This window comes from Stegodyphus dumicola, chromosome 2 (assembly GCF_044657685.1).
Source record: "Stegodyphus dumicola isolate Sdum_Otavi_A_Nest chromosome 2, ASM4465768v1".
NCBI classification, from domain to species: Eukaryota; Metazoa; Arthropoda; class Arachnida; order Araneae; family Eresidae; genus Stegodyphus; species Stegodyphus dumicola.
In genome coordinates, this window is record NC_140769.1 from 219,174,736 (window position 1) to 219,200,942 (window position 26,207).

Genomic DNA, 26,207 nt, shown 5'->3' on the forward strand with positions numbered 1-26,207 from the left:
TCACGAAGTTATTAAAAACATAGGGAGTACGACTGTCTAACCGAATAGCCGCATAAACGGCTCAGAACTATACATCATAATGTTAGATTTTAGTTCTTGTATATATTTTATTATTTTCAACTATTTAATCTAGATTTTGTTTCATTTTTATCATCATTTTCATCTTACTATTGTACGATTCTGTGTCAAATCTACGATAATGTGTAAAAGATATGCCAAAAAAATTATTAGTTGCTATTATAGCTTATCCATCGAAGACTTCATCTGTAGCCGATATATGGCGCCACCCCTGACCAACTTCTTCACTTCTGAAGACTTTGCACTTTTATTACAAGTGCACAGAACTTTTCCAGTTTATGGAGTTTAACGAACTTTTACAGGTCCTTAGGGGATTGATAAACATGTAGCGGTAAAGGTTCTCGGGTCGAACACCACTTAACGAATGATGATCTCCAATCTCCGATCTCCGCCAATGTAAATCGCCAAAAATCCGTGCAACCGTCTACCAAAGTAGTACCGTCAATCGGGTAAATCGAACGCATAGCTTCAATCACGAAAAATTCGTTGCCGAAGCAGACAAATTCGACTTATTTCATCTAAATACGCTTCAGCTAAAACTAATATTTTTTTATTGCCGGAATGTAACAATCTGTTTATTTAACGCAACGATCTGTTTACGTCCGAAGTGTGTTGCCAACACAAATTGCTTTATAGGCTAGATTTCAATAAATAGAATGCAAGAAAATGCTAGATAAGGGGAAAAATTCCTACTCATTTAACTTCTTGTAATTATCTATTTACTATATTCCTACTCTTAATGCACAGATATGTTAGGTACTTTACTATTATCCTGTCTATGTAAATATTAGTGTTAAGAAAGCAACAGTCTGGCATCACCAATTTTACTGATTTTCTTTTCCTGCATTTGGTGACACCAAAATTGTGGGAAGTTTATTTCATTCGGCGTGTTGCTGTGTTTTTCCTTTGCTTTGAAAAAAATAAAAACTTGCAAAATAAAGCAAGAATAGTTCATAAGATTTAAACTGAAATATGTCTTCGTAAGTACTTTCTTCAGACTTTTTTAGTTCTTTTATCTTCTGTTCAGTAGAAATGTTGGTTTTACCGGCATTTTAAAATTCTGAACGTGGTACTATATGAAAAATTGTCCAAAGATATACGAAGCAGCTTTTTTTCGATCAAATAATTATCGGTGATTTAAAATATGAGCGATATTTGTGTAATAATAAATGTAATTCGTATATTATTAGCAGTTAATTGATATTTTGCAGTCTGATACAGTTTAGATAAATCTTTCAGAAGGTTAAGAAATAAGCGATTGGTTTCAAACGTAAAACAGAATGTATTGCATGCATATTACAGTAATAAATATGTACCTACTTGTTTGAAATTTGGCATAGTTTTGACACCTGACTGTCTTGAGACAGAGACTAGTAGCTCAGTTTTATTTCTAAAATAAGAATATTGTTTTGATTTACAGAAGAATTCGGGTATTCCTGAAAGGAGGAGGAAAAATTTAAAACCTTGCTTTATGTCTCTCTCCCCGTAATAATCTTTCAACTGCCTTAGCTTTAATGATTTCTTCTGAATGATGTTCAGTGACCTTTGTTTAATTGTAATGGTAAAATATGCCTTATTGGTTACTTACTACGTAATATAATCATGAAAGGTTTGAGCCAATTGCTCCTAAATATGCAACTGTAGTTGGAAGTATAAATTAAGTCTATTAGCAATTTGGCAAGATTTGTTTTATTGCTGCTTTATATAAAATAATAAATGCTGTGTGAATATTGTACTGCAGTACCTTGCTTAGTCTAAATTGATTCGACCTTTTCCTGGATGGTTTAAAGTTGGATGTCTTTATTAGAAATAAATGTGTTTTTTTTTCGTAATTCATTCTTTATTATTTCAACGAGTCATGACATAGTTTTAACAATTCCAATAATTTTTTATAGTTGTTCAGTTAATTCTTATGCAGGCACTTAATTGTAATTGTCAAAGTTTAAGTTGTATCCTTGTTCTTTATTAGCACATTACTGACTTAATAAAACCTCTCAGAACCTCCTTGCTGCTTTATATAAAATACCTACACCATGGTATTTCATATAAAGCAGCAATAATAAATCCTTTACTGTATAAAGGAAAACAAAATGATAGTTTATATACTTAATTTGTGTATTAACTTTTTAGAATTTATTTGTTCCTCTCAAATAAGTTTACTAAGTCTGTTTAGAAATTTTTTGAAGTAGTCTTCAGTGAATCAGAACTGATTGAATCTGTATTAATTCAGGTACTGCAATATTTTATATACAAACTCAAGAAGTGGTGGTGTACACATAAGCAGTTTGATTCAGTAGTGTAATAAAAAATATGCTTGTTCAGCAAGCAAATAAATTTCAAAATGTTTAAAATCATGTTTTAAATGCAAACTGCTAACTAAATTAAAATGATTAGAATAGTTGCAGTTATATCAAGATAGCGTTGTCTTTTCATAATGTATCCAATATTTCTTAGGTAATTTCTGATTATCTACACCCTTGCTGAAAAGTTAAAAAAACATGTTCATGGCACAAGGCAGCATGTTACCATGTATGATTTGCGAGTGCACATTGCCAAATTGCATGGATGCCGAGTTTGTGCAGTTTTCTGATATTTAAGTGAAAACATGTTGTGTACATAAGAAGAACAATGTAAAAAAGAAAGATTTCTTGAAAAATTTAAGTATTTTATTATTGATATTTCTTGATTTTTAAGTTTTATTAGTTGATTGCTCTTGTATGGAATTCTGAAGTCATTGCTATTTTGAAAATGGCTGTTGCCTTTTGTGCATTAGCTTGGAAGAATTAGTTACTAATGAGTTTGCAGATTCTCTCCAGAGTCGCTAGCATGTTTGTGACTGTGGTGTGAATAATTAGATAGTACCATTTTATTTATTATGCATGTTCACATGGCCCGAACTGTAATCTAAAAATAGCATGGATCAGTAGTCATCATTTGGGAGTCATTTTTTCCCTCCCCCAAACAAATAGAAACAAAAATTTACTGTAAGCATAAATTTAAGTTTTATTGTCAAATATATTTATGAAACTATTTAAGCAAAAATTGTTTGTACTGAGAAACAGTCTATTAAAAAGTGTTTGTAAAGCACAGTGTGCGAGATGCATACTTAAGGATGTAGTAAAGTAGAATTTGTAGAATGTGTATTTTTAAATTAAAGGGTCGGATAAAATTTTTTATAAATATTAAAAAAATTATGCCCTAACATTTTATTATAATTCAGTTACAAGTTTTAAATTATAATTAGTGTAATCCCTTTTTTATCTCTTCCGGAAATCCTCGTAAAAGGTTAAATACATGGAAGTCAGAAATCAGTGGCAATATTTGCATATTTTGCTATTAAAATGAAAGATACCCTGATTTGAAATTAAGACAGAGCATTAATTATAGAATGACTATGATTTTGATTTGAAAGATGTATCAAAAGCTGAAAATCATCATATATCTAAGAAAGTATTTCGGAAAGAGTAAATAGAGAAGAAATTATGGATGATTTTAATATTAATAATACAATAAACCTCAGTTAAAATTTTTGAAATTGTTAATAAAATCGAATTATATTAAAATTTCTTTCTAATGGAATTAGCAAAAACTTGTGAAAACATTTTATTCAAATTAAAGCTGTTGTCAGCTTGGGAAAAGTATAGCATTTAATTCTCTTTAGGATGAAATGCTTAAAAATGTGTTCTTTCACATAGTTAGAAATATTGTATCAAAAGCTGAAAATCATCATATACCTAAGAAAGTATTTCGGAAAGAGTAAATAGAGAAGAAATTATGGATGATTTTAATATTAATAATACAATAAACCTCAGTTAAAATTTTTGAAATTGTTAATAAAATCGAATTATATTAAAATTTCTTTCTAATGGAATTAGCAAAAACTTGTGAAAACATTTTATTCAAATTAAAGCTGTTGTCAGCTTGGGAAAAGTATAGCATTTAATTCTGTTTAGGATGAAATGCTTAAAAATGTGTTCTTTCACATAGTTAGAAATATTGTATCAAAAGCTGAAAATCATCATATACCTAAGAAAGTATTTCGGAAAGAGTAAATAGAGAAGAAATTATGGATGATTTTAATATTAATAATACAATAAACCTCAGTTAAAATTTTTGAAATTGTTAATAAAATCGAATTATATTAAAATTTCTTTCTAATGGAATTAGCAAAAACTTGTGAAAACATTTTATTCAAATTAAAGCTGTTGTCAGCTTGGGAAAAGTATAGCATTTAATTCTGTTTAGGATGAAATGCTTAAAAACGTGTTCTTTCACATAGTTAGAAATATTGTAGAAAAGAATATGTATATATACTTTTGATGTAATCACAAAATATTTACCTCTGAATATGTCAAAACCTATATATGTTAATGGCAAGTAATTAAATATTTTGATAAACAAGGAGGTGCATTACTGCTTTAAGGGAGGATCAGTTTGGGCCTTACCTTTCTTTCCTTCCCTTATGACTCATGCCATATTGTAATAATATAGTAACTGGTGTCATAACTCCTGTTTTTCAAGTTGTAAGGCAGATGACAGTTGGGGAAATGGCCCACCACTGTCCTTGATGTCTCCAGATACATCCTCGCTGGGCTTAATTTGAAGCAGGACTTGCCACTAAACATAATTACATACCAGTCCAGTCAATTACCAGGTCAAATTTGCCCAGTGCCACTGCAGATGTTCCTGGTACTGTGCAGCGGTAATGGAAAGTTGCCACAATAGCCTCTGTGACCTTGCCCCTATCCACTGATGCATCTGTCAGTGGTCATTGCAGTCACTGTTGTTCTGGATACTCATCAGATCATTGATAAGGATGCATCAGCTATGAGTGACAGTTACACAATCATTCTGTTGCCACTCTCATTGACCATCACCTATTTCACACATTCCTGCCATCATCGTGAAATGGGATCATTGTTCAGACCTGATTTGACCATTTCCTTTACTTCGATTACACATCCTTTTCCCAATGGGAGCATCTGCTCATGCTGTTCACAAACCTGTCTCTGAGGTTTGTAAACAGTTCATGTGGGTTGAAAGAAGTAACCACATTGCAACTATTAGTGATAGGTAGTGCTGGATTTAAACTTGATGAGGCCCTAAGCTATTTGAAAACTGGGGCTCTTTATAAGTCTGTTATGCTATATTTTAAATTTTGGGGGGCCCTAAACTATAGCTTGTGTAGCTTATATGTAAATCCTGCACTGGTGATAGGGAAATGGAAGTTTCATTTTTGTATAAAGCTTGTAGGATTCTCCACTGCGTAATTGTAAGTTAACGTTGAAACTGAAGAATCTTGCGGTTTTGCAGCTGAGGATAGTGATTCGGTAAAACCATCGAAACTAGTCCTGTGAAAATTTTGAAAATTAATGCTGATTTTTGTTGTTTGACTTCTGAATTAATCCCTTATTATTCAAATAAGATTTAACAGAACTCCGTCTTGGAGTTGTACAATAAAGCCGACACTTGGTCGTGAACTTAAGAAACTAAGAATTAAACTGAACTTATCTTAACTGAAGAGATGTAGCCAAAGCTATTAAGATTCTAATTTAGTTGGCCCCTTAACGCTAATTGACTGCAAAGTTATCAAGGGCCTAAAGTACGGCCGAGCGTAACTATAGCTTAAGAGAGAATAGCCTAAAAAGGCGGATGCGTGCTAACCAGAATCTCTGATATCTTTCTGTCTCAGACAGTAAAACTTCGCGGTTATATACCGGTCTTCCTCATTATTGTATTGAGACGTGATTCTAATACTACGTTCTGGCCGGAAGTGCTAAGTTGAAGTTAAGAAGCGATAGGAAAGGAAGTTTAACTCAAAATTTAACTATTAATAAAATTAACATAATCCTTACAAGCTAGCTACTGCGGAAATTTGGGGGCTCTAGACTTGAAATAGAAATTTCTCTAAGCCTACCGCTTCTTTTTTGACGCTGTGTGCGGCCATGGTTCACTCATTCCGCTCCTGCTCAAATGTCGAGGTATTCGCCGATAAGACCAACCGGCTTCTTTGTGCCCAACTACATGACCTCTCTCAAATTCTGACATCTGCGCATATAGTTCGCGCACCTGTATGCAAAGCATAGTTACTGTCTACCAGAGTACACGGAATGAAATTCGTCAAGAATTTATAACCTGGAATCGTAATTTCTCCTCTTAAATATCCTGTCAATTGAGCAGATCAGATGCGCTGTAGCGACAACCGTTCTTTCATTGGCAGCCAAAATGTAAAATTTAGCATTTCCCATCAAAACCTGTATGTATATCAATTTGTGTCCAATTTGCTTTATATCTTCTCGGTGCGTCGTGGTACGTCGGTTTTTTTGTCTAAGAATGTAGTTCAAGATCGAAGGGTTATAATATGAGACTGGACTGTTTGTTATCGTTTTAAAATAAAAAGCGAGAGCTACACATGCATTTCGTTAAAAAAAATAAAAACATATCTCTATTTTAGAAGAATAAAGTGGTCAGAAAAAAAGTTTTGTATACGGAGATGTTTGATTGATGTACTGCAAGCATAAACATTTATTACACATTTTATCAGACAAATCAAGAAAATAAATGATTAGTTATATTACAATAATTATTAATTTTAAATACATTTTTCAGAAATCGATCAAAATATAAACTGAAATTTTTCGGAAAATCTTGTTTGGAGACAATTTGGCGCCTCTCTGCGAGCGGCGCCCAGGGCATCATACACCCCCCTTGCCCCCCCCCCCCCCCGTCGCTATGCCACTGACAATTCCTCTGTAACTGTCTGTGTTGTTTGCAATTACTTTAATTCTGTGTCTGTTATTTATACCCATAAAATCAAATTTGTGCTGTTGAAATAGCTGTTTAATTTTGCTCCATGTGTATTTTGTTTCTTTAAGAATAACTGGAGGCAATCTGGTGGGTTTAATAATATCAGTTTTATCTGGTTGTGTATTATTTATGTTATTTTGCACTTCGTCAATTTGATTGGTATCCATGTTTGTATTGTCTGATTTCGTGGCGTTATCTAGTGTGAGCTACCAACTTTTTTAGCTACCTGTCGATATGTTTTTGTTCTTACTGTCTGATCTCCTCACCTACATTTAGGATTTTCATCATCTTAGCCGATGGCCTTATCTAATGTAATTTAATCATATGTGACTTGTGATAGAATCTGAGTGTAGTATTATCAGACTCCTAGCTCTGTCGTTATCGTTGTAACTGTGACTGGTACAGGGAATAGATGTAACCTGATCATTTTTATCATCCTTATTTCCGTATTATTCCCGTAAAGCTTCTATCATTTCAAGTGAACTTATCAGAAAATTGTAGAACTTATTTCCAACTTCGGTGAAAGATCCATTGCTATATCTGGTGTGTTCTGGTATCTGGGAATAGTGATGTTCAACAAGCGTCTCGATGAAAAAGAAAAAATCTTGCCCGAAAAAGGCGGAGCCTACAGCCTGGAACAGGAGTCCTGGCTCAATGGCCTTCTCTGCAGACAGATGCTTAGGTGGATAGCACTTAAGGCCCCTGAGCGAGAGCTTGGGGGTAACTATAAGCGCCTTTAAAATCCAAAAATCCTCAAGATAGTTAGAAATTAAGTTAATTAAATTAATATGTTAAGTTTGCTATTCCAAACGCAAAATGGCTACTTAACTCGGCAATCAGGCGTCTTGGCAAAACCGACGCAAAGCATATATCTAACAATTATACAAAAATATAAAGAAATCAGAATAACATACTGTGAATGGCATCTACACAATTCAATAAACTACAAACTGATGAGTTAGCATTAAAAAATGCTGTTGAAATCAAACTGGTCACCTCGTGTGCCGCGTTAGTTTTAACAGGGCATATGTTGGAGAAACCAGATTTGACAGCAGTCGCAAGTCCTCGTCGAACAACATTCACAATCATGATATGCCTTAGCATTAGAATGTGCTCTGATTTATATGTTATCCAGATGCTCTGTTGCAATGTACCGGAGCTCCTGCTAGTCAATCATTGTTAATCATTTGCATATTCTATCACAGCAGTCTGCAAACTATGGCCTGTGGGATGAAATAATCTTTTTATGTGAGAAAATGAGTCAAATTACTCACTATTATGCACAGGCCAATAGTTGAGTTGAAAAGTTGTGAATCATGACTGCAGGTTTGTTCAACTGTCATATTCTTTCATTTGTCATTGTTTTTAAAAGCACTCCCAACAGGCGAATGTTTGTGCATTGTGCACCATACGAGTGTGTTGACAGTTTTGCTATAGCAGTGAGTGTGGTGTTGTCTATCAAGGTACTGTGTGCTATTTTGTTCCTTTTCATTTTATTCATTACCAACCATTACCATGACCCTCTCCAAATCAAAGAACCAAAAAGTACACCGTGAATGTTGTGCTTTTAAAAGCAGAACGGAGTGTCGGTTATTTTGTCATAGAATTAAATGACAAAGTGGTGCAGTGACATAAACATGCAGTGACATAAAAACTGTACAAAGAGAGTAAAATATACAGATTATCAAACTAAGCACGGGGCATATTATTCAAACCTCACAGAGAAAATGAACTGTCATTAAAACTGGGAAATTTAAAACAGAATGCATCATCACAACACAGTTTATTCTTAAAAATAGGAAATGATAACGAAGCATTAACTAAAGTCAGCTTATAAGGATAGCTCATTTATTAGTCACAAAAGGAAAACCATTTATCAATGGTAAATTAATCAAATCATGTTTGTTTGTGGCAGACATGAAGAAAAATGTGCCCAGAAAAAATAGGTATGTTTCGATATGTCTGTCTTTCAGTGAGAACAGCTGTGAGAAGACTCGAGGACATCGGGAGCCATATGAAGAGTCAATTAAAAGACAAGGCAAATAATTTCAAATGGTTTTCATTGGCTCTTGATGAGGCGACAGAAATTACGATACGACCAAATAGCTAGTGTTTATTCGAGGGGTAAATGCTAAATTTGAGGTGACTGAAGAATTGAATTCTATGAGTAGTCAGTTTAGTTCTAGTATGCTGCTTCTATGAATAGGCTGTATTGTTCTAGTATGCTGCTGTTATCAGCTCTAGCTCTGTTTTCAGCAGGAATAAGTAGTGATTCTAAATAGAGTATGCTAAAGAATTAGTTATTTAATGTTTTTTATTTCTGGATGGATATTACTTAATTATGTATCATTAGCATTTTATTTTAGCCATAAATATATATTAAGTTTTAATAATAATTTGAAGATTTTAATATTTGTGTATAGAACAATTTTTCGATATATGTATAATTTTATTTTAATTTTATTGTAATTAGGTTATTACAGAAGCCAAAAAGTGAAATGACGCCCGAAGAGTTGGCGAAGCGGGAGGAGGAAGAATTTAACACAGGTCCTCTTTCTGTGTTGACACAATCTGTAAAAAATAATACTCAAGTGTTGATAAATTGCCGAAACAATAAAAAACTTCTCGGCAGAGTGAAAGCTTTTGACAGGTATGCATTTTTAACAATTTTAAAATGTTTGTAATGCTAAAGAAATAAGATCAGAGACTATTTCTGAACTTAAGTAGATACTGGAAAGCTATAAACTCCCTAAGCAGCTCAATTAAATTAGTTTGGTCTAAATATTATTAAAAATCTGATTAGCTAAATTGATATAACTCAAAAGCAGGATTAGTATGTTTCTTCTTCCGCAGAGAAAGCCACCAAAAAGCGTTCCAGAAGATTTAAAACTAATGGTACTTTTCCGTTTCGCCGGCGCAAATCTCGCCAAGCAGACTTTGTTGGCGACAACATACAGTATACATATAAAAAATGTTAATTCTAAGAATTTTTTTTTATTTTGAAGGCATAAACATTTTAATATGGTTTAAAATTTTGTAAAAAGCCAATAAATAAAGACAATAAATTTGTAAAAAGACGTTAATTTAAGAATTTACTATGATTTCATGGTTCAAAATCCTGATTCGCCGGTTCGTATCACGTGACCCCAAGTGATCTCATCTCACGTAAACTACGCTACTAAAATCTAATTCGCTCAGTAATTATCTATATTAATTTCAAGTTAAATCTTAATTTGGAATACAAGTTTAAATGCAAGAATTATTTCAATTCGTACGAATAGCTTACTCAGAAATTATGTAAAACCGCAGTGCTTTACTTCGCTAGTGCATTCTCATTAGAATTGATGAATTTAACACTTGATTTTGCCTTCGGATGAGCGGTGTAATTGCGTTCTAATTGACTAGAACTAATTGACTTATTACCGTGAATTGCCTTAGGGGATAAAATTTAAATATCTTGTAAAAATTCTATATGCCAGTATTGAAAGAAACAATCTGATAAGAAATGGCTTCAACTTGTTTTGAAACTGAGGCGTAAAAGGTTACCAGCGAAGATATTTCGTCTGGCATCAGTTAAACCATTATTGGCGACTTTATCGTTTGCGCTGGCAAAACGGAAAAGTACCAAACTAATTTTTGAATTTATTTATATTTTTCTTATTTATTTAATTTATTTATATATTTGTTCATAGCATTGCTGTATATCACTAAATGAAATATTTTTATTTGCTGTATAATTTAACTTATCTCATTTGTGTGTTTGCAATAACTATTTCTTGGGAATATATATATATGTGCACACCTAATACACTGATGAGCCAAAACGTTATGACCATCCCCATATTTACCAATGAACTCATCTGGATGACGTGGAGGGCATGTGATTAAGTGGGAGTAAGTTTAATTGCTGCTGGAGAAGGTAAAGAATCATCCTTGTACTTACTTTCGCGAGTGATGGGAAAGGCTGCTGATCTAAGCGAATTTGATAGAAAGTAAATTTTAATGGCCCAAAGACTCAGATCAAGTTTCTCTGAAACTGCATGATTGGTAGTTTGTTCACAATCTGCCATTGTTTGTATTTATGTAAAGTGGATGTAACTGTGAAACCAGCAGTGGACACCAAGATGTTGGATGTTCATGAATCTTCAAAGAAAGAGGACATTGGAGACTGTCCTGCTTGGTACAGCAAAACCAGCACCAGACAGTGGCTCAGCTGACAGCCGACTACAACACAGGACCAAGTGCAAGTATTTTGGAACATACATTTCAACAGATACTGTTGAATGTGGGACTGCATAGCAGACATCTCACCCGTGTGCCTCTGTTGACCAAGCATCATTGTTAGCTATGCTTATAGTGGGCCCAGGAACATCGATACTGGACCATGGATAAGTGGAAGACAGTTGCCTGGTTGGATGAATCACATTTTCTCATTCATCACATTGATGATTCTGTCAGGGTATGCCGTCTTTCAAGCGAACAGTTGCTTTCTCGTGGACAGCTGGTCATACACAGGCTAGTTGCGGTATTATGCTTTGGGCATTATTCTCATGCATGGCTCTGGGACCCTTAGTTGTGGTAGAACAATTTATGTAAGCTGCGGACTATCTGAACATAATTGTGGATGAGTTGCACCCTTACATGGCATCAGTCTTCCCAAGCGGAAATGGAATTTTTCAGCAGGATAATGCTCCATATCACAAGGCTTGAATTGCGTTGTGGTTCGAAGAGCATAAGGATGAATTCCAATTGATATCATGGCCATGTAACTCGCTGGATCTTAACCTGATAGTGCATATTTGGGATGTGATGGAGCCACAGCTCGGAGCTCGAACACTACGAAGTCGGAATATCTCGACTGCGTGATTGCTGCTTGGATGGGTACATACTGTGTTGCGCAATGCGTTATTCAGTAGGTAGTTAATAATGTTTTAGCTCTTCAGTGTATGTATGTTTATATTTTTGCATGTGTATCTGCTTTCATGTCATTAAATTTAGATCGAATCTAAAATTTCAATTCATATCAAAAATATAATTTAAGAATATATATCAGAAAATTGAATTCAAAAGTGAAACTGAATGTACGCAGTGAAGAGAGAGGAAGAAAAAAAAGAAAACTTTGAGATTTACACAGTCTCGCATGCTGGAGATAAATTTTTTTTTTTCCCCCATACAGTGTTGCCAGAGCTCGTTGAATTTGTTAGTCGAAAATTCTTTAAAACTTAAAAAAATATGAAATAGTTAATAAAACAAATTCCAAATTCGGTCTTCCAGATGCCCATATTCCAGTGGAAAGGTATATTATTCAAATTTTGATGGCTCTAGGTACTGTTGTTTTATAACAATGCGAGAACACATACAGTACATTTATGCATATTCTTCATTATTTAATTTCTTTAAATATAATACAGGACTCTAATATTTGGTGGCAACAATTTGAAAAGTGAATCGACATTTAAAATGTTGAACTTAAAATGTCAAAATGAAAGTAATAGTATTGGGCCCTTTGGACTAAAAATGAGACAGTTCTATATCTTCCGTTCAATATCTCCCATTATTGATGAAATTCAACTTGCGTTTTTCATGTCTAAAAAATGCGACTTAGGATATGTATTAGATTCATATATAGCATTGTTCTAATATAGGTATTTTGATATGAAATCGGACTTTTTCTGAATGCGAATTTTTTTCCAAATTTTCGATTCTACGACTCAAATTATGCCAAATTACCAAAGTTTGCTAAAAATAGCACAAGTAGTTTGTGAAAAAAATAAATTCTCAAAATTCAACCTCCTTAATATTAATATAATTTGGCATATATATTTTAATATCTTTTTTTTATTAAGCTTATTTGATTCTTCCTTTGACATTTTGAAATTTAGGTTTATTCCAAATAAAATTCACCCTTTTTTTTATGATTTATTTTTAAAATTCTTAGTTTAAAATAATTTTTATAAATTAAAAAAAAAATTTGAATTATAATCTATAAAATTTTTACCATCTTAAAGTAGATGTATTTCTAAGTATATCTGCAAAAAATTGGAGTCTTTTTATTCAAAATTTCCCAAGATATACTTGAATTTATATATTGGTATGTTTAGAAATTTGGTGTATTTATTATAAGCAGTAATAAGGAAAATGTGGTTTACACACTTTGTTAACCTTCCAGCACGCGCTTATGTGCAAAATTTACGACAAATTCAATTTTTAATGCACATTTTCGCATATCTAAGCTGAGGTGTCTGAAGGTCATTTCTGTTCCTCCTTTCTACCCTTCCCCACATCATGGAATATGCCAACAGAAAGTCATTTGACTTTTTTTTTAACTGGGCTTTTGTGCTATGTGGCAGCTTTTTCATAAAAGTTACGACACGCGTAGTGGTCATGTTTTAAAATTGGGAAAATATTTTTTTCTCAAATATTGTGTTATTAATTGTCGTGTATTATTTTAATTTGACTACATTTGGCTCTGTAAGTTTTATATCGGTTTTCATGGCAAAAAAATATGTGCAACCAGCTGATTTTGTTCGGATTCTTCAAGAATTATCTGATGAAGAAAAGGAAGACAAGGAAACCTTTGGATGGGAGAACAATAGCGATTTTCATTCCTTATTTTCTTTATTTCTATTTTTTAGAAAAAAATAAAAATATTAAAGTTAGTTTAAAGTGCGTTTTTGTAACCAGTAAGAAGAAAATTTCCTTGCGGAAGTAAATAATGCTAAACTTACCTTTTTTCCTACCAAGATGTTTTCCTTTTTTATTGTCTATACTTGTCTTTGATGAATATTAAAATTAGCTTTGATTTTAAAATATAATTATTAAATAATAAATTTAAAATTTTCTGTAATGAAATACACCATTGCATTTCCATCTCGCTAACATAAGAACTTAAAAATAATTTATTTATATTTGAATGTGACATCATTTGTATTTTGCAATACTAAGATTAATATTTTATTTTTAACAAATTTATTATCAATATTCACTCATTTCTGTCGTTTTTCGTACCAAAAACAGTAAAATAACGGATGTCGTAAAAAATAAGATGCGCTCGTGCACATATAAAATTGCAAAACGCGACTGCTGGAAGGTTAAAATTATTTGAAAGACTGAATGATGGACCCTTTTTTGGCTCATGCACAAAGAAAAAGGGGAAAGGAAAATAGGTAGCTATAAATTAAGGAGTTTGCCAACTGAATTATTCTTCGCAAACTGAAGAAATTGTTCTAAGATAAATTTTTAAATTTTTCCATAAATTTCTCACCAAAAGTTACAAAATTTAATATCTTGGCATAATTTGAGTCATAGAATCGAATATGGAAAAAAATTGGTATTTTATTTCAGAAAAGACCGATTTTGTGTCAAAGTACCTATATTAGAACAATGCTGTATATAAATGTAATACGTATCCTATGTTGTACTTTCGAGATATGAAAAATGCAATTTGAATTTCGTCCATTGTTCCAGTAGAACAGGAGACATAGAACTGTCGTCTTTTTTTTTTTTTTTTTTTTCAGTGTACATCCTTATAAAATCATGTAAACAGAGCATTTTTTGCAAGTAGTTGTCTGTTCTGCAGTTGTAAATGCAATAAAAGCCCGACTATCCGGCATTCAATTAACTGTAAAGTAACCAGAATATTGTAGACTGTCGGAAACAATCTCACTTGAAAAATTTAGTAAATGAGAGATTTGTAATGCTATTATACAGCTTGTAATTATATTAACATATATACACTGTTGCCAAACAGTGTGATTTGGCACCAATAATGGATAAGCATGACATCACAACACAGTCACAAAGAGTTCAATTTGGTTTAATGTAAAATCAGTTAATTTTCAATAAGCTGTTTAATTTTTGTAAAAATGGATATAAATTCTATTTTTAACTCACATTTTAAAAAAATGACTAATATTTGGGACTTCACAAGGTGGAGTATTTTCAAAGTTACAGAATTGCAGCATAAAAAAAGGCCATGGTATGCGACTTTGAAAATGGGTAAGCAGTGGTGATGTAACATGAAACATTATGATTAGGGATTTAAGTTTTTTATATGCTGTGTCCATAATTTGTATCTCCTTATTATCTAGCTAAATAATGAATGATATGTTTGTTTAAATTTACAACTGGAATGATCGCCAACATCTCTGCCAAGTTTCTTATTTGGTGGGATTTTATAATTGGATCAGGCTTACGAAATATGTTGGCTTTTGTAAGACTGAAATGCGATTTTTCATTTTCTCCTAAATCTTAATTTTAAATATAGGCTTTTGCTATTCAAGCAATAACAAATGAGATAATTGTTTTTATAATTTCAGAGTAGAATTTGATAATTTGGTATTTCTAACGTGAATTCTATTTACCTATGTGCTTAACTTTCCAGAATTTTCCCATATCCAGAATTTGGCACTTCCCGAATTTTCCAAATAAGTTGAGCTTTTACAGTAGATAAATTCAGAAAGAGGGGAACAATTTTTTGTAGTGCTGCTGAACTTGTTTTGTCTCAACTATGTTACATAGTTTATGGGAAATTTCAGAAGTGATACATTCCTTGGTATTGTTCTATTGGAACAGGTCTAGATGTTATTCGAACAGGTCTAGAAATGTGTTTATGTGCACATGTGTATGTGTATACATGTGTATTTACATTTGTATCTGTGTATATTCACACATATATATGCAGATACACACATATATGCAGATACATTTTCTGTCAAGTGGTGTGTATATTAATGTTTAAATATCTATGATTTCTTTTGCTAGTCCACTTGTCTAAAGTTATAGAGAATTTTTTACTCTTCTTTTTTATTGATTCTAATTCAAAAATACTTTCATGTTTTGCATTGTCATAAAACTCACGAATGAGATTAATTAGTCTAGAATTGTTTCTTGATAATGAACATCCTTGTTGTTGAAGATACTCTCGTATGAATGAACTATTTGTAATGATATTAATAGAAAAATCCATCCATAGCTGCAAGTTTTGATATGATTTCTTCTAAACTACTTCTTTTTGCTTTTAAGAAAGTTAAAATATTCGTTTGTTTATTTGAAGAAGAGAAATATCCAGATGTTTCTTCTTTGCCAATCGTTTCCGATTTCTTTTCAATAATTATTTTATGAACTGCTTTCAAATGATTATGTAGATTGATCGCAGATGATCCTTTGCAGCTCAACAATGATTGCAGATTGCCTTGTCTATCCCTAACTTTTTGAAACTATCCCAAACTTCCGACTTATTCATTTTTATCTAAAAATGAAATTAAAGTTATTAATAAGTATTTTTGAAGTTTATTTTTTTATTTTAACTATTAATATTAACCTAATTTAAAGAAATCTAGTCTTCACATTTTTTAGGAATTTTGAAAAAAACACTTATCATCTTAATCTACTTCTGAAGCTTGATAAAGACATAATTTTTGTCAAAACGTTGCAAAAGAAAACATGGATTATTTTAATACCCTGTGTTTTATTTAAAATCCCATTAGACAGAAGCCAGAACTTAGTTTATATATTAGTTTTTGAGAGAAGAAATTTATATAATAAATAAATTTTTAAAATGTGAAACAGAAAATACAAACATTGAAATTATTAACATACCTAATACTTACGTTAGTTTTACCAAATATAACAACTATATACTTTTGTTTCCAGTTTTCAGTATAAAATATTAAGCAAACCTGTCCTGATTCATGACGGATTGCACATATGTACTAACATAAAATAAACTGGTTAGGTACGTCTTTTCCACGAGCGCAGTGCACAATGCACAAGCACTGGCCAACGTTGAAAAAATGTGTTTACTGCCAGATGCATAGAATGAATAGCAGATCAAATAAGTTTAAAATAAATTTTTACATAATAATATCAATTCTTTAAACTGGTTTTCTTTGTGACAAATTTATTTTTAAAACCCCCTTTTTTTTTTTTTTTTTTTTAAACCGGATTTAAAAACCCATCAAATCCTAGACTCAGCTGAAAAAGTATGTTACCTTTTTGAAGTTATTATATTTTATGTTTTAGATAATACATAAAAAAGAACATGCTTCATGCTATGATACCAAGGATCGGCTCCCTCCTTCCCCCACACTTTCGATTAACCAGGCCCATAAGGGCCACCTTTTTAATTTTTTGTAACTATATGTCTATAAATACGTATATCATTTTGTTCACGAAGAAATGCTGTTAAATGATTTTATTATTTGATTTTCAGCCCCTTTTCAACTTTTAGATAAATTTTGGATTGCATCTGAAGCTGGCCTTGGAAATCTTTTCCCTCCTTTCACCAACTGTGAAATTTAATTTTATTGTGAAATTTCGAAAACCACATATTTGTATCTTAACCCAGGGGAAAATTTTCTCTTGTATTCCCTAGTCTCTCATCTGAAATTAACAAAGATGATACCCTAAAGAATAAAAGCATGTTTTCAAATCGGCTGTTTTTCCAGTCCACTAAGAGATGAACCTGAAGTGCATTTCTATTTCCTGTATTTTTAAGTGCTCTTTGTGTGATGTTATCACAGCCCCTTTGTAAAGATGGTGTGACCCCCGGTATGACAAATTAGCTTTCCATCATCTCTTTTTCATTTTCCCTGCATTCTAGGATTTTGTAAAACATGTCACATTTAACTCCTACAATTGTGTAATGTTTTGATGCCAGTCGACAGTTTGAAAATCGACGAGTCTTTCCTGGTAAAAGGTGAAGTATTGAAATTAAAATTTTAGCTAAACAGAAACGATGAGAAACTCGAATGGAGTAAACAAAGAATAAAAAGAAACTAATGTACTTGTATTCAGTCCTAGCACAGGTTCATTAAACTTCCCATCCCCCCATGAACATAATATTGAATCCTAAACAATTTGTAAATTAATCATAAACAAATTATTACATCATAAACTATTATAATGTAGAGAGATTCTGTGATCTCCCAGAGAAAAGATACCTGGTGCTGCCATCTACTGGCGTGGTACGCTGAGTGTGGGTGCTGGTATATATCATATACCGGTCTTAAAATTGTATAAATAATCTTCTAATTATCACTTCTGACTGAAATGCAACAAATATATAAGATTCAGCATGTGTATATCATATATTTGCAGATTTTGAATTTTTTCTTCCCTTCCAATAGAATTTATGAATCTTCAAACATGATACCTTAGAGTGAGGTATATTAATTTCATAACTGCAAAATATTGAGTATTCATAGGATAGTGTTGCCATTCAGAATCAAAATAAAATACCAGAAACTTACGATTACAGCTTTTGGTGTAGAAAAATTAAAATTTTTTAGAAGGTTAAAAAATTAACAAACATCTGATATATTTTATATACCAGTGCCCTTTAAATGGATAATATCTTGTGTTTCCGCTGTCATATACCATGCCAGAAATCAACTAAACGGAAATGTTCCATTTCAACCAGACATAATTTATAGTACTGAATAATATTTCTTGTTCACGTTTAAGTTCTCGTCCAGTAAAGACAACTGTGCATGACTCTTCTTTGATTTTTGTCTGTCTGATGGGCAAACTGTAGGAATGTACATAGCCTCACAGGAGTAGTTCTCCTTGCCATTGGGTATCTTAACAAACACTGAGCTGCTTCTTGTGAACTCAACTGTTTTTAAAAATTTTAGGCTCAACTGTTTCATCAAGACTAGAAATGAATTCACTGGATTATCATCTTGTATATGCAACATCTCCTGTTGTAAATTGCTTATATCATTTGACTTATATCATGATTGGTTAACATACTCACAACATATCTTGCAGGCAAATATACTTGAATACCACTTGCAGGTATCTATATTTAAATTGAGTCTTAGCGAGCCACAGCTTGGATGCATTTGTATTGATTTCAGTAGCCAAGCACTTACGCTATACTGTTAGTCTTTTTAAGGATGCTTTTATTACATTCATGTACTTAGTGTTAATCTTTTTAAGGATGCTTTTATTACATTCATGTACTTAGCATAATTTTGTGAATTGGTCTGTAGAAAGTCTTCAGATAATACATGCTGTATATTTTCTCTTGAACATTTGGAAGATGCACAAAGTCTTCTTTCTGCTGCCATCATCATTTGCCAGTGGCAATATCTTTGTCTCTGTTATTCGCCGATATGGTATGTTGAAATGACATTGTTTCTTTGCATTTTGTGCAAGTGAATGTATGATTGTGAATTTGATTTTGAATTTTGTCATCACCTAATAATTCTCTGCTCACCGAACACAACAAATTTATCATTGTCACTGTGCCAGGTATATTTTCATTAACATCTTCAATATTATCATTATTCAACCAAAGCAGTATATAATCATAAAGACTTTGTATTGAAACTCAATTAGTCCAACACGAAATAGGCACCGAATGGATTATTATTCCTTCTACTGGTCAACATTGACATCATGACATAAAACAGTGTAAACTATATATAAAACAAGTAATTGGATCTTTATTCAAAAATACACTTCATATAATTCTGGTCAATTTTCTGAAAATATTGGATTCATCGAGACGAATAATATCTTTGTAATAATTATTCAACCGATGGAAGACCATAACAAGATATTACCAACAAATTTCATTTGCACTCGTAATGAGAAACACAGTTCATTTACCAAGTTGTCTTATCATAGCAAATAATTCATTCTTTTTTTTTTTTTTTTTGATTTAACCATTGAAGTACAAAATTGAGTGAAAATTTTAAATTCTCTACACATTAATTTATAGTGGGGGATATTGAATTTCTGTCCGCATAATTTTATTTCATATTTCATATATTTTAAATATGATTTTATTTCATATTTGGAATGAATTACTTATAACATCAACTACTCTCAGTCACAAGATCTTCATGGTCATACAATGAATGTACTGTGGAGTAGCTCCTCTATGATCACTTCACTGTATTCAGGGGTGTTTGTGCTCCAGGGATTTTGAACTTTGATACCCGGAAATTCCGGGGATCATCGTTCAAAAGGAAGTAGGAATAATAATGAATTATTTATTTTGATCTGGGTAATTTTGTTTGCTTTGAAAGCAGAAAACGCAAGGTCAGTGTGTGTAGTAAACACTTTCCCTTTCTTTCTCCAAAGGCAGTGATAATGCTTGAAAAGGGGGAAAAAAACTTCTTTTTTGTTCTTTCCTTATTGCAAGTTATGACTCATTCCCCCGATTCTCGGACATTCTCTTCTGGATTCTTTTCGGCAAGTAGGCGCGGCAGAAAAAAAAGGGAGAGACTTCGTTTGACCAGATGTGCGATCACGTGACTCTGGGTTCAAAGGTCTTATCTCTCCTGGCATGGCGCCAATAAGTAGAGGAGGGGGATTTTTCGCCATATTAGCTATTTGTCATTGATCGCTTCTCAACTTTTTTTTCTCCGCTGTGTAAAATTTTCGTTTCATTTATTGATGCATGTGTAAATTTTTCGTTTTGTTTATTAAAATATTTTTTTATTTATGTACGCAAGAGAATTTCACTATGAAATTTCTCGATATAAATAGTGATATTATACAATTAGAAGAAGGTGTTCGGAATGCATTTAGGTGGAATTGGATTGAACGGAGAGATGGTAATGGGGATACCATCGGCGCATGGTGCAAAAAAATAAATGTTGCTAGACAAGCATATTGTGTTTTTTGTAACTCACTGCTGAAGTATGATGGGGAAGGATTCAAGGCTTCACAAATCATTCTAAAAGTGTGACGCACATAAAATATTCAAAGTGCATTAGACATTGAATGACTTTAAGTAATTATGCTAATTCAAAAAATACTGATGACTTACTGGAGACTGATGCTCGGCCATTGGATATAGTGACAAGAAAAGCACGCCAAGAGGTATTAATAACTTCGTTTATCGCCGAGAATTCTCTTTCTTTCAATGTAGCTCTCAATTTAACAAACAGTTGAGCCGCGATCAGACGGCACTAAACTCGTTGGAAATGTCCAGGACTACTGCATGTTATAAGATGAAATATGGGCTCGCAAAAACTATTAAGGAAAATATCATTAAAACTTTAAAGGAGACTCCATTTTCTCTAAATTTGGATGAAAGTACTAACAATGCTCAAGAAAGTATACTGGCAATATTGGTGCAGTTTTATGACAACAATCAAAATGAAGTTGTAGTTCATCATTTTGCATCTCTAAAGATGGAATCTTTCAATTCAGAAGCTGTTTTTAAAGCAGTTGTTAATACTATTGAAGATAATAATATTCCATGGGCAAACTTAATTAGTGTATTAATGGACTCATGTAATACCATGCATGGAAAAAAAAAAGGGTGTTGAAACCAGACTACAATCAAACAAAGCACCCCACTTATTAAATATTGATGGTGACACATGTCACACAGCTAATAACTGTGCAAAAAAATTTGCTTCATGTTTTGATATATACTTAAAAGATTTGTTTGATGACATCTATTTTGATATGAAAAGCTGCAGTAAAAGAGAAAATTTTTTCAAAATCTGTGAATCCCTTGCCATTAAAAAACTTAAGCCCTTGAAGAGACCAGACCATAGGTGGGTGTACATTTTATGTGTTTTAGAAAGAATCAAAGATCTGTGGGATGCTCTTATTGCATTTTATTTTCACTACTTGAATAAAACTGAAAGGGGATTATTTTTCTTATGTTGAAACTGTATACAATAAAAGAAATATTTCTGCAGCTTAGAAAAAAATTGTTGAAGGGGTATATTCTTGCTTGCATTTCCAACAACTCACAAATGATGCTTTAGCTCGGAAAAAAAGAATACTAAATGGGTTATTTGTTATGCAAAACAAAACTTTATTGCATATGGCATTATATTCAGCAGTTATTACCAAAGTTCAACACATATATTAAATTATTTGAAACAAAAAAAAAAAACAATGCTTCATTTAATACATTCCAGTATTTATAAATTGATGGCAAAATTTTTCTCTTTTTTATAAAGCCAGAAAATATAGAGTGCACATCTTATAATGATTTATTAAAGGTTGATGTCACAAATCCAGAATTCCATCTACCTAGCAAAGTAATAACCAAAAACTGCTTCTACCCCTGCATGTGCAGTCCTCGAGGAAATTTCTTCAACTGTAAATAAGGAAAATAAAAATCAACCTTCCTGCAATTATGAAGTTCACCACAAAAGAAAGACAAGCCCACAAACATCAGAAAATAAAAAAAAAAGCAGCAGAAATTAGATAATTTTTTTTAAAGAATTAATTCAGGTAATTTAAAATATTTACATAAAATGTAGTAGTTTATATGTTTGAAAATTTATGGTTATTAATTTTGCAAAGAAAGTAATTCATTGAACTTTTATAATTAGGTCATTCAATACTTCATAATTGTAATTTTTATTTCTCTCCCCCTCCTTCTCGAAACTCCAAAATGTCGGTAGTAAGTCCGTAAAAGTTTCAGCGGATTTTTTGGGGTCCCACAAACACCCCTGTGTATTTCACTTGTAGCAATAATGTACAGTATGACAGGCACATCTTAAAATGTTCTGCCAACACTATAATATCTTGTTGGAAGGGATAATTCTGCATGTGCATATTTCAAATTAATTAGTTTGCAATTTTTACCTCTGTGAAGCATCAACACAATGCTGTTCATTCCTACCTGTTATCAAGCACTTCTGATTCCAGCACATTTTCATCTGTATGTTCAAAGACATAATTTTCTGTATCGTCATTTGAGCAAGTATAACTATTGCCCAATCAGTACTTATTTTAAACTATTTCAGACTAATTTTTAAAATACTCTCTTTGACCATGCTTTAATAACGTGTTTCTTCGAACACAAATATATTGACTTGTGTATGAAAATGTTTCTTGATGTTCACATGAATACCTGATCATCATCCAAGTTTCCTGGCAAACATTGTACAGTTCAAAGTCCGAAATCTGGACTCGTGGGGACTTCGGCGATTCCGGATTTGAGATTTTTCTGGATATTAGATCATCAGTTTAAATCTAGTGAGATAGCATGTAGAAATTATAAAATTAAAAATATGAAATCGTGATTTATGAAATAGTGAAGTATTTTTGATCTAAAGGGTATCAAAATTTACAAAAAAAAAAAAAAAAAAAAAAAAAAAAAAAAAAAGGCTTAATATTTATTTGTTTACCTTATTAAACATTTCTTTCAATGTAATTTGTTTAAGTTGCTCTGTTTATTGTGCTAATACTTTCTCTTTAATTCTGTAGACACATGATCTCTTGTTTAGTTACATTGTTGAAGTCCTGTCACTGTGCTGTTTCGAGAATTCCGACTAACTTGTCAATTTAAATTTTCTCGTTTTCAGTAACTTCTCTGTCATTGTCTTCACTATCGCTAGCAGTATTTTCTGGATCTAGATCCATACTACAGATTTTGTCATTTATTGATTGATGATTGAGAAGCATTGTCATTCACAATGAAAAACTTCTTTTATATCATCTTCGTTTGTTACCACTTCTCCAAATTTCTTTACAAAATCCGTTAATTAAAAATTATATCATCTTCGTGTGTTACCGCTTCTTCACATTTCTTTACAAAATCTGTTAATTGGAAAATTTCACTTTTGTTTTGCGATATTCAAAAACCTTTAAAATTAGTGGCTATCGATATCAATCCTTCACTATACGTATTTGGCTATGCATCATGAGCTTGGCGACTACTGACAAGTTGTTCTATTAAATTTTATCTTGCTTCTGTCACGCACTGAAAGAATTAAACCTGAATTGTGTTAATTTAGTTATTTATTATATTGTATTAATTTAGCTATTTAGTTATTTATTATGTCTATTTCTTGCATATGCTTAAGGCTTATTAGAGTTCCTCGTCAACATTTTTTAGCGAATTTAACTTAAATCTGCAATCATCGGCAAGCATAATGTCAACATGAAAGGTTACCATACTCCTTTATTATTCAATTACTAATGTAAAAAAATTTTTTTAGGCATCGCTACACGAGTCATTACTCAAGTTGTCATGTTTTGATAAACATACGGTGATGAAAGGAAAGTATAATAAATAATGATTCGCCAGGTTAGCGTCAGATCAACGATGTATCTATGTGGAATGTTTCGGTTTGAGATGTGTACCAAAAAGCAGGTATACAGCAACGGAGCCAAATTACTGATCGTACAGATTTATGCTAGAATATTTGTTTTTATTTAGGTTTTTTATTTAGTGTCGAAGTGAAATTAAGAATTGGTACTGTCCGGATGTTTTATTATGTGCAGAGGGAGGAATCAAATGCGCATGTGTAAAGTCTAGGAGAAAAACATTGGTAGTTTTGAGGTCCGGATTTTAGATTATTCCGGATAAATGGATGTTCGGATTTTGGACTTTGTACTGTACCATTGTATTTACATCAACTGGAACATTAATCACTTGAACAACAGCATAGCCATCTGATCTTAATAAAAAAAATTTTAATGAATGGTAGTCAAGAAGAAATTAAATGCTCATTTATTGGATCTAGAAACATTGCATCATATCTCAATATATAAACCCATTACTCTTCGATAATGTTGGTATCTTATTGTTATTACAATGATTTCTTGTAAGAGCCATACTCTTTTTAGGTCTGTACATCTTCGTCAGGGAACTCAGCCTGTGATAAAGAGAATTTTTAATTTTTACTGGCCTGGTGTTATGCTTTTCGTTAACCACAGTCTGTCACAAACATTGCAATCATATCCAAATTCAACATCTTTGAAATTTTTGGCAAAATCTTGCATACACAACTGATTAACATTTTTATTTGACAGACACCATTGAAGAATATCTCCACTGTAATCTGGTAAAGGAACACCAAATTTGACAGCTTATTTTTGGCAATGGTAGAAAAAGCTGAAGCATTTTGATTTGTTTGAAAATCTCCACATGTTTTATTATGGAAGGAAAAATCAAATAAGCATGCGCAAAGCATTAATAATAATAATAATAAAAAGTTTGTGTTTTTGAGGTCCGAATTTTAGATCATTCCGGATAATGGACATCCGGATTTCGTACCTTGTACTGTAGTTTCTAAAAAATATGTTAAATATTTTCATTTTTATAATAATGGAAATAAAATAATTAACATTTTATTTTTCCACTCCTATGCCTTAGGCACTGCAACATGGTTCTTGAAAACGTGAAAGAAATGTGGATGGAAATGCCAAGGACTGGTAAAGGAAAGAAGAAAGCTAAGCCTGTCAGCAAAGATCGTTATATTTCAAAAATGTTTCTTAGAGGAGATTCAGTAATTTTGGTTTTAAGAAATCCTATCCCAATGCAGAAGCCTTGAACGTAATTCCCCCCCCCCCCCCTATGAACATTTATCACCAATCATTATGTATAAAACATATTGTCAAAATATAGTTTTCATTTCTTATACCTCTTACGTCAGTTTTTATGGTTAGATAAGTTTAATTCAAGCATATATCACAAATTTTATTGAAATTATTAATTTCTCTATTTTACTGTACACAGATTGCTTTTGTGTAAAATATTGTAATTCTTTTCATAGAGGACAGACATGTGAAGTATTTTTAAGGAAGTATTTAGATTTGTAACAACTGAAAAAGTGATGATTATTATATTTTTTGTAACATTTAACAATATTTTCTGTGCACTTCAGATCTTGCCACTTCATGGAATTCTTTTTGGAACTTTTTTGGGTATTTTTATTCTGAAACTTAAATAAATAAAATTATAAGGTGTTGAAATTCTCATTAGTTATTGTTTTCTTAACTTTATTATGTTCTGAAATGTTGTGCTCCAAATCCTTATTAAGTATAACTCTTTAATATATATATTTTTAATATTCTACAGTAAAAATATTATAGTATGAGAAAAAATATCCAGTATTATTGCACTTTGTATCATTTTTATTATTATTGCGCATTTTGATGCTATCAGCTTAGGAAAATTTTATAGTTTAGTTAGAAGTACATTTAATAAAACAGCAAAGTTGCAATTATCTGTATTATTTAAACAAAAGTACTTTGATCACTAATTTAATATATAAGTGCAAGCATTAACATCAGTGCAAGAACAATGTTATGGATGTTTGATCAGTTTGTATTTTCAAAAGGAAATAAATGACAATGTAAAAAAAAAAAAAAAAAAAAAAAAAAATTACAAATTAAAAAAATTAAGTGAAAATTTCTCTACTGTTGGCATGCATTCTGTTCTAGAATAATTCACAGATATGATCAAATCAGCTGTTTTATGATAAGAAAAACCACATTTGTAGGAATTTGATGGAATCTTGCATATCTTTAAAGTTTTAAATCTTAGTTGTTTCATTAATAGCAAAAGTGACATTGCGCTGCCTTAAAGATAATTCAAAACCTTA

At 31.9% G+C, this 26,207-nt stretch overlaps 1 protein-coding gene across 1 annotated transcript; it reads left to right on the plus strand.

Moving 5' to 3' along the window:
* Nucleotides 1–904: 904 nt before the first annotated feature.
* Nucleotides 905–25,575, plus strand: SmD2 (small ribonucleoprotein particle protein SmD2). Its single transcript, XM_035357387.2, has 3 exons — nt 905–1,058; nt 9,359–9,535; nt 24,977–25,575. The coding sequence occupies exons 1-3, from the start codon at nt 1,051–1,053 to the stop codon at nt 25,152–25,154; spliced, it is 363 nt and encodes a 120-aa protein (XP_035213278.1). The 5' UTR covers nt 905–1,050; the 3' UTR covers nt 25,155–25,575.
* Nucleotides 25,576–26,207: the final 632 nt, after the last annotated feature.

Coding starts and splice junctions, on each gene's coding strand:
- SmD2 (XM_035357387.2), top strand. Junction 9,536..24,976: donor AGAGTGAAAGCTTTTGACAG/GTATGCATTTTT, acceptor CCTATGCCTTAG/GCACTGCAACATGGTTCTTG.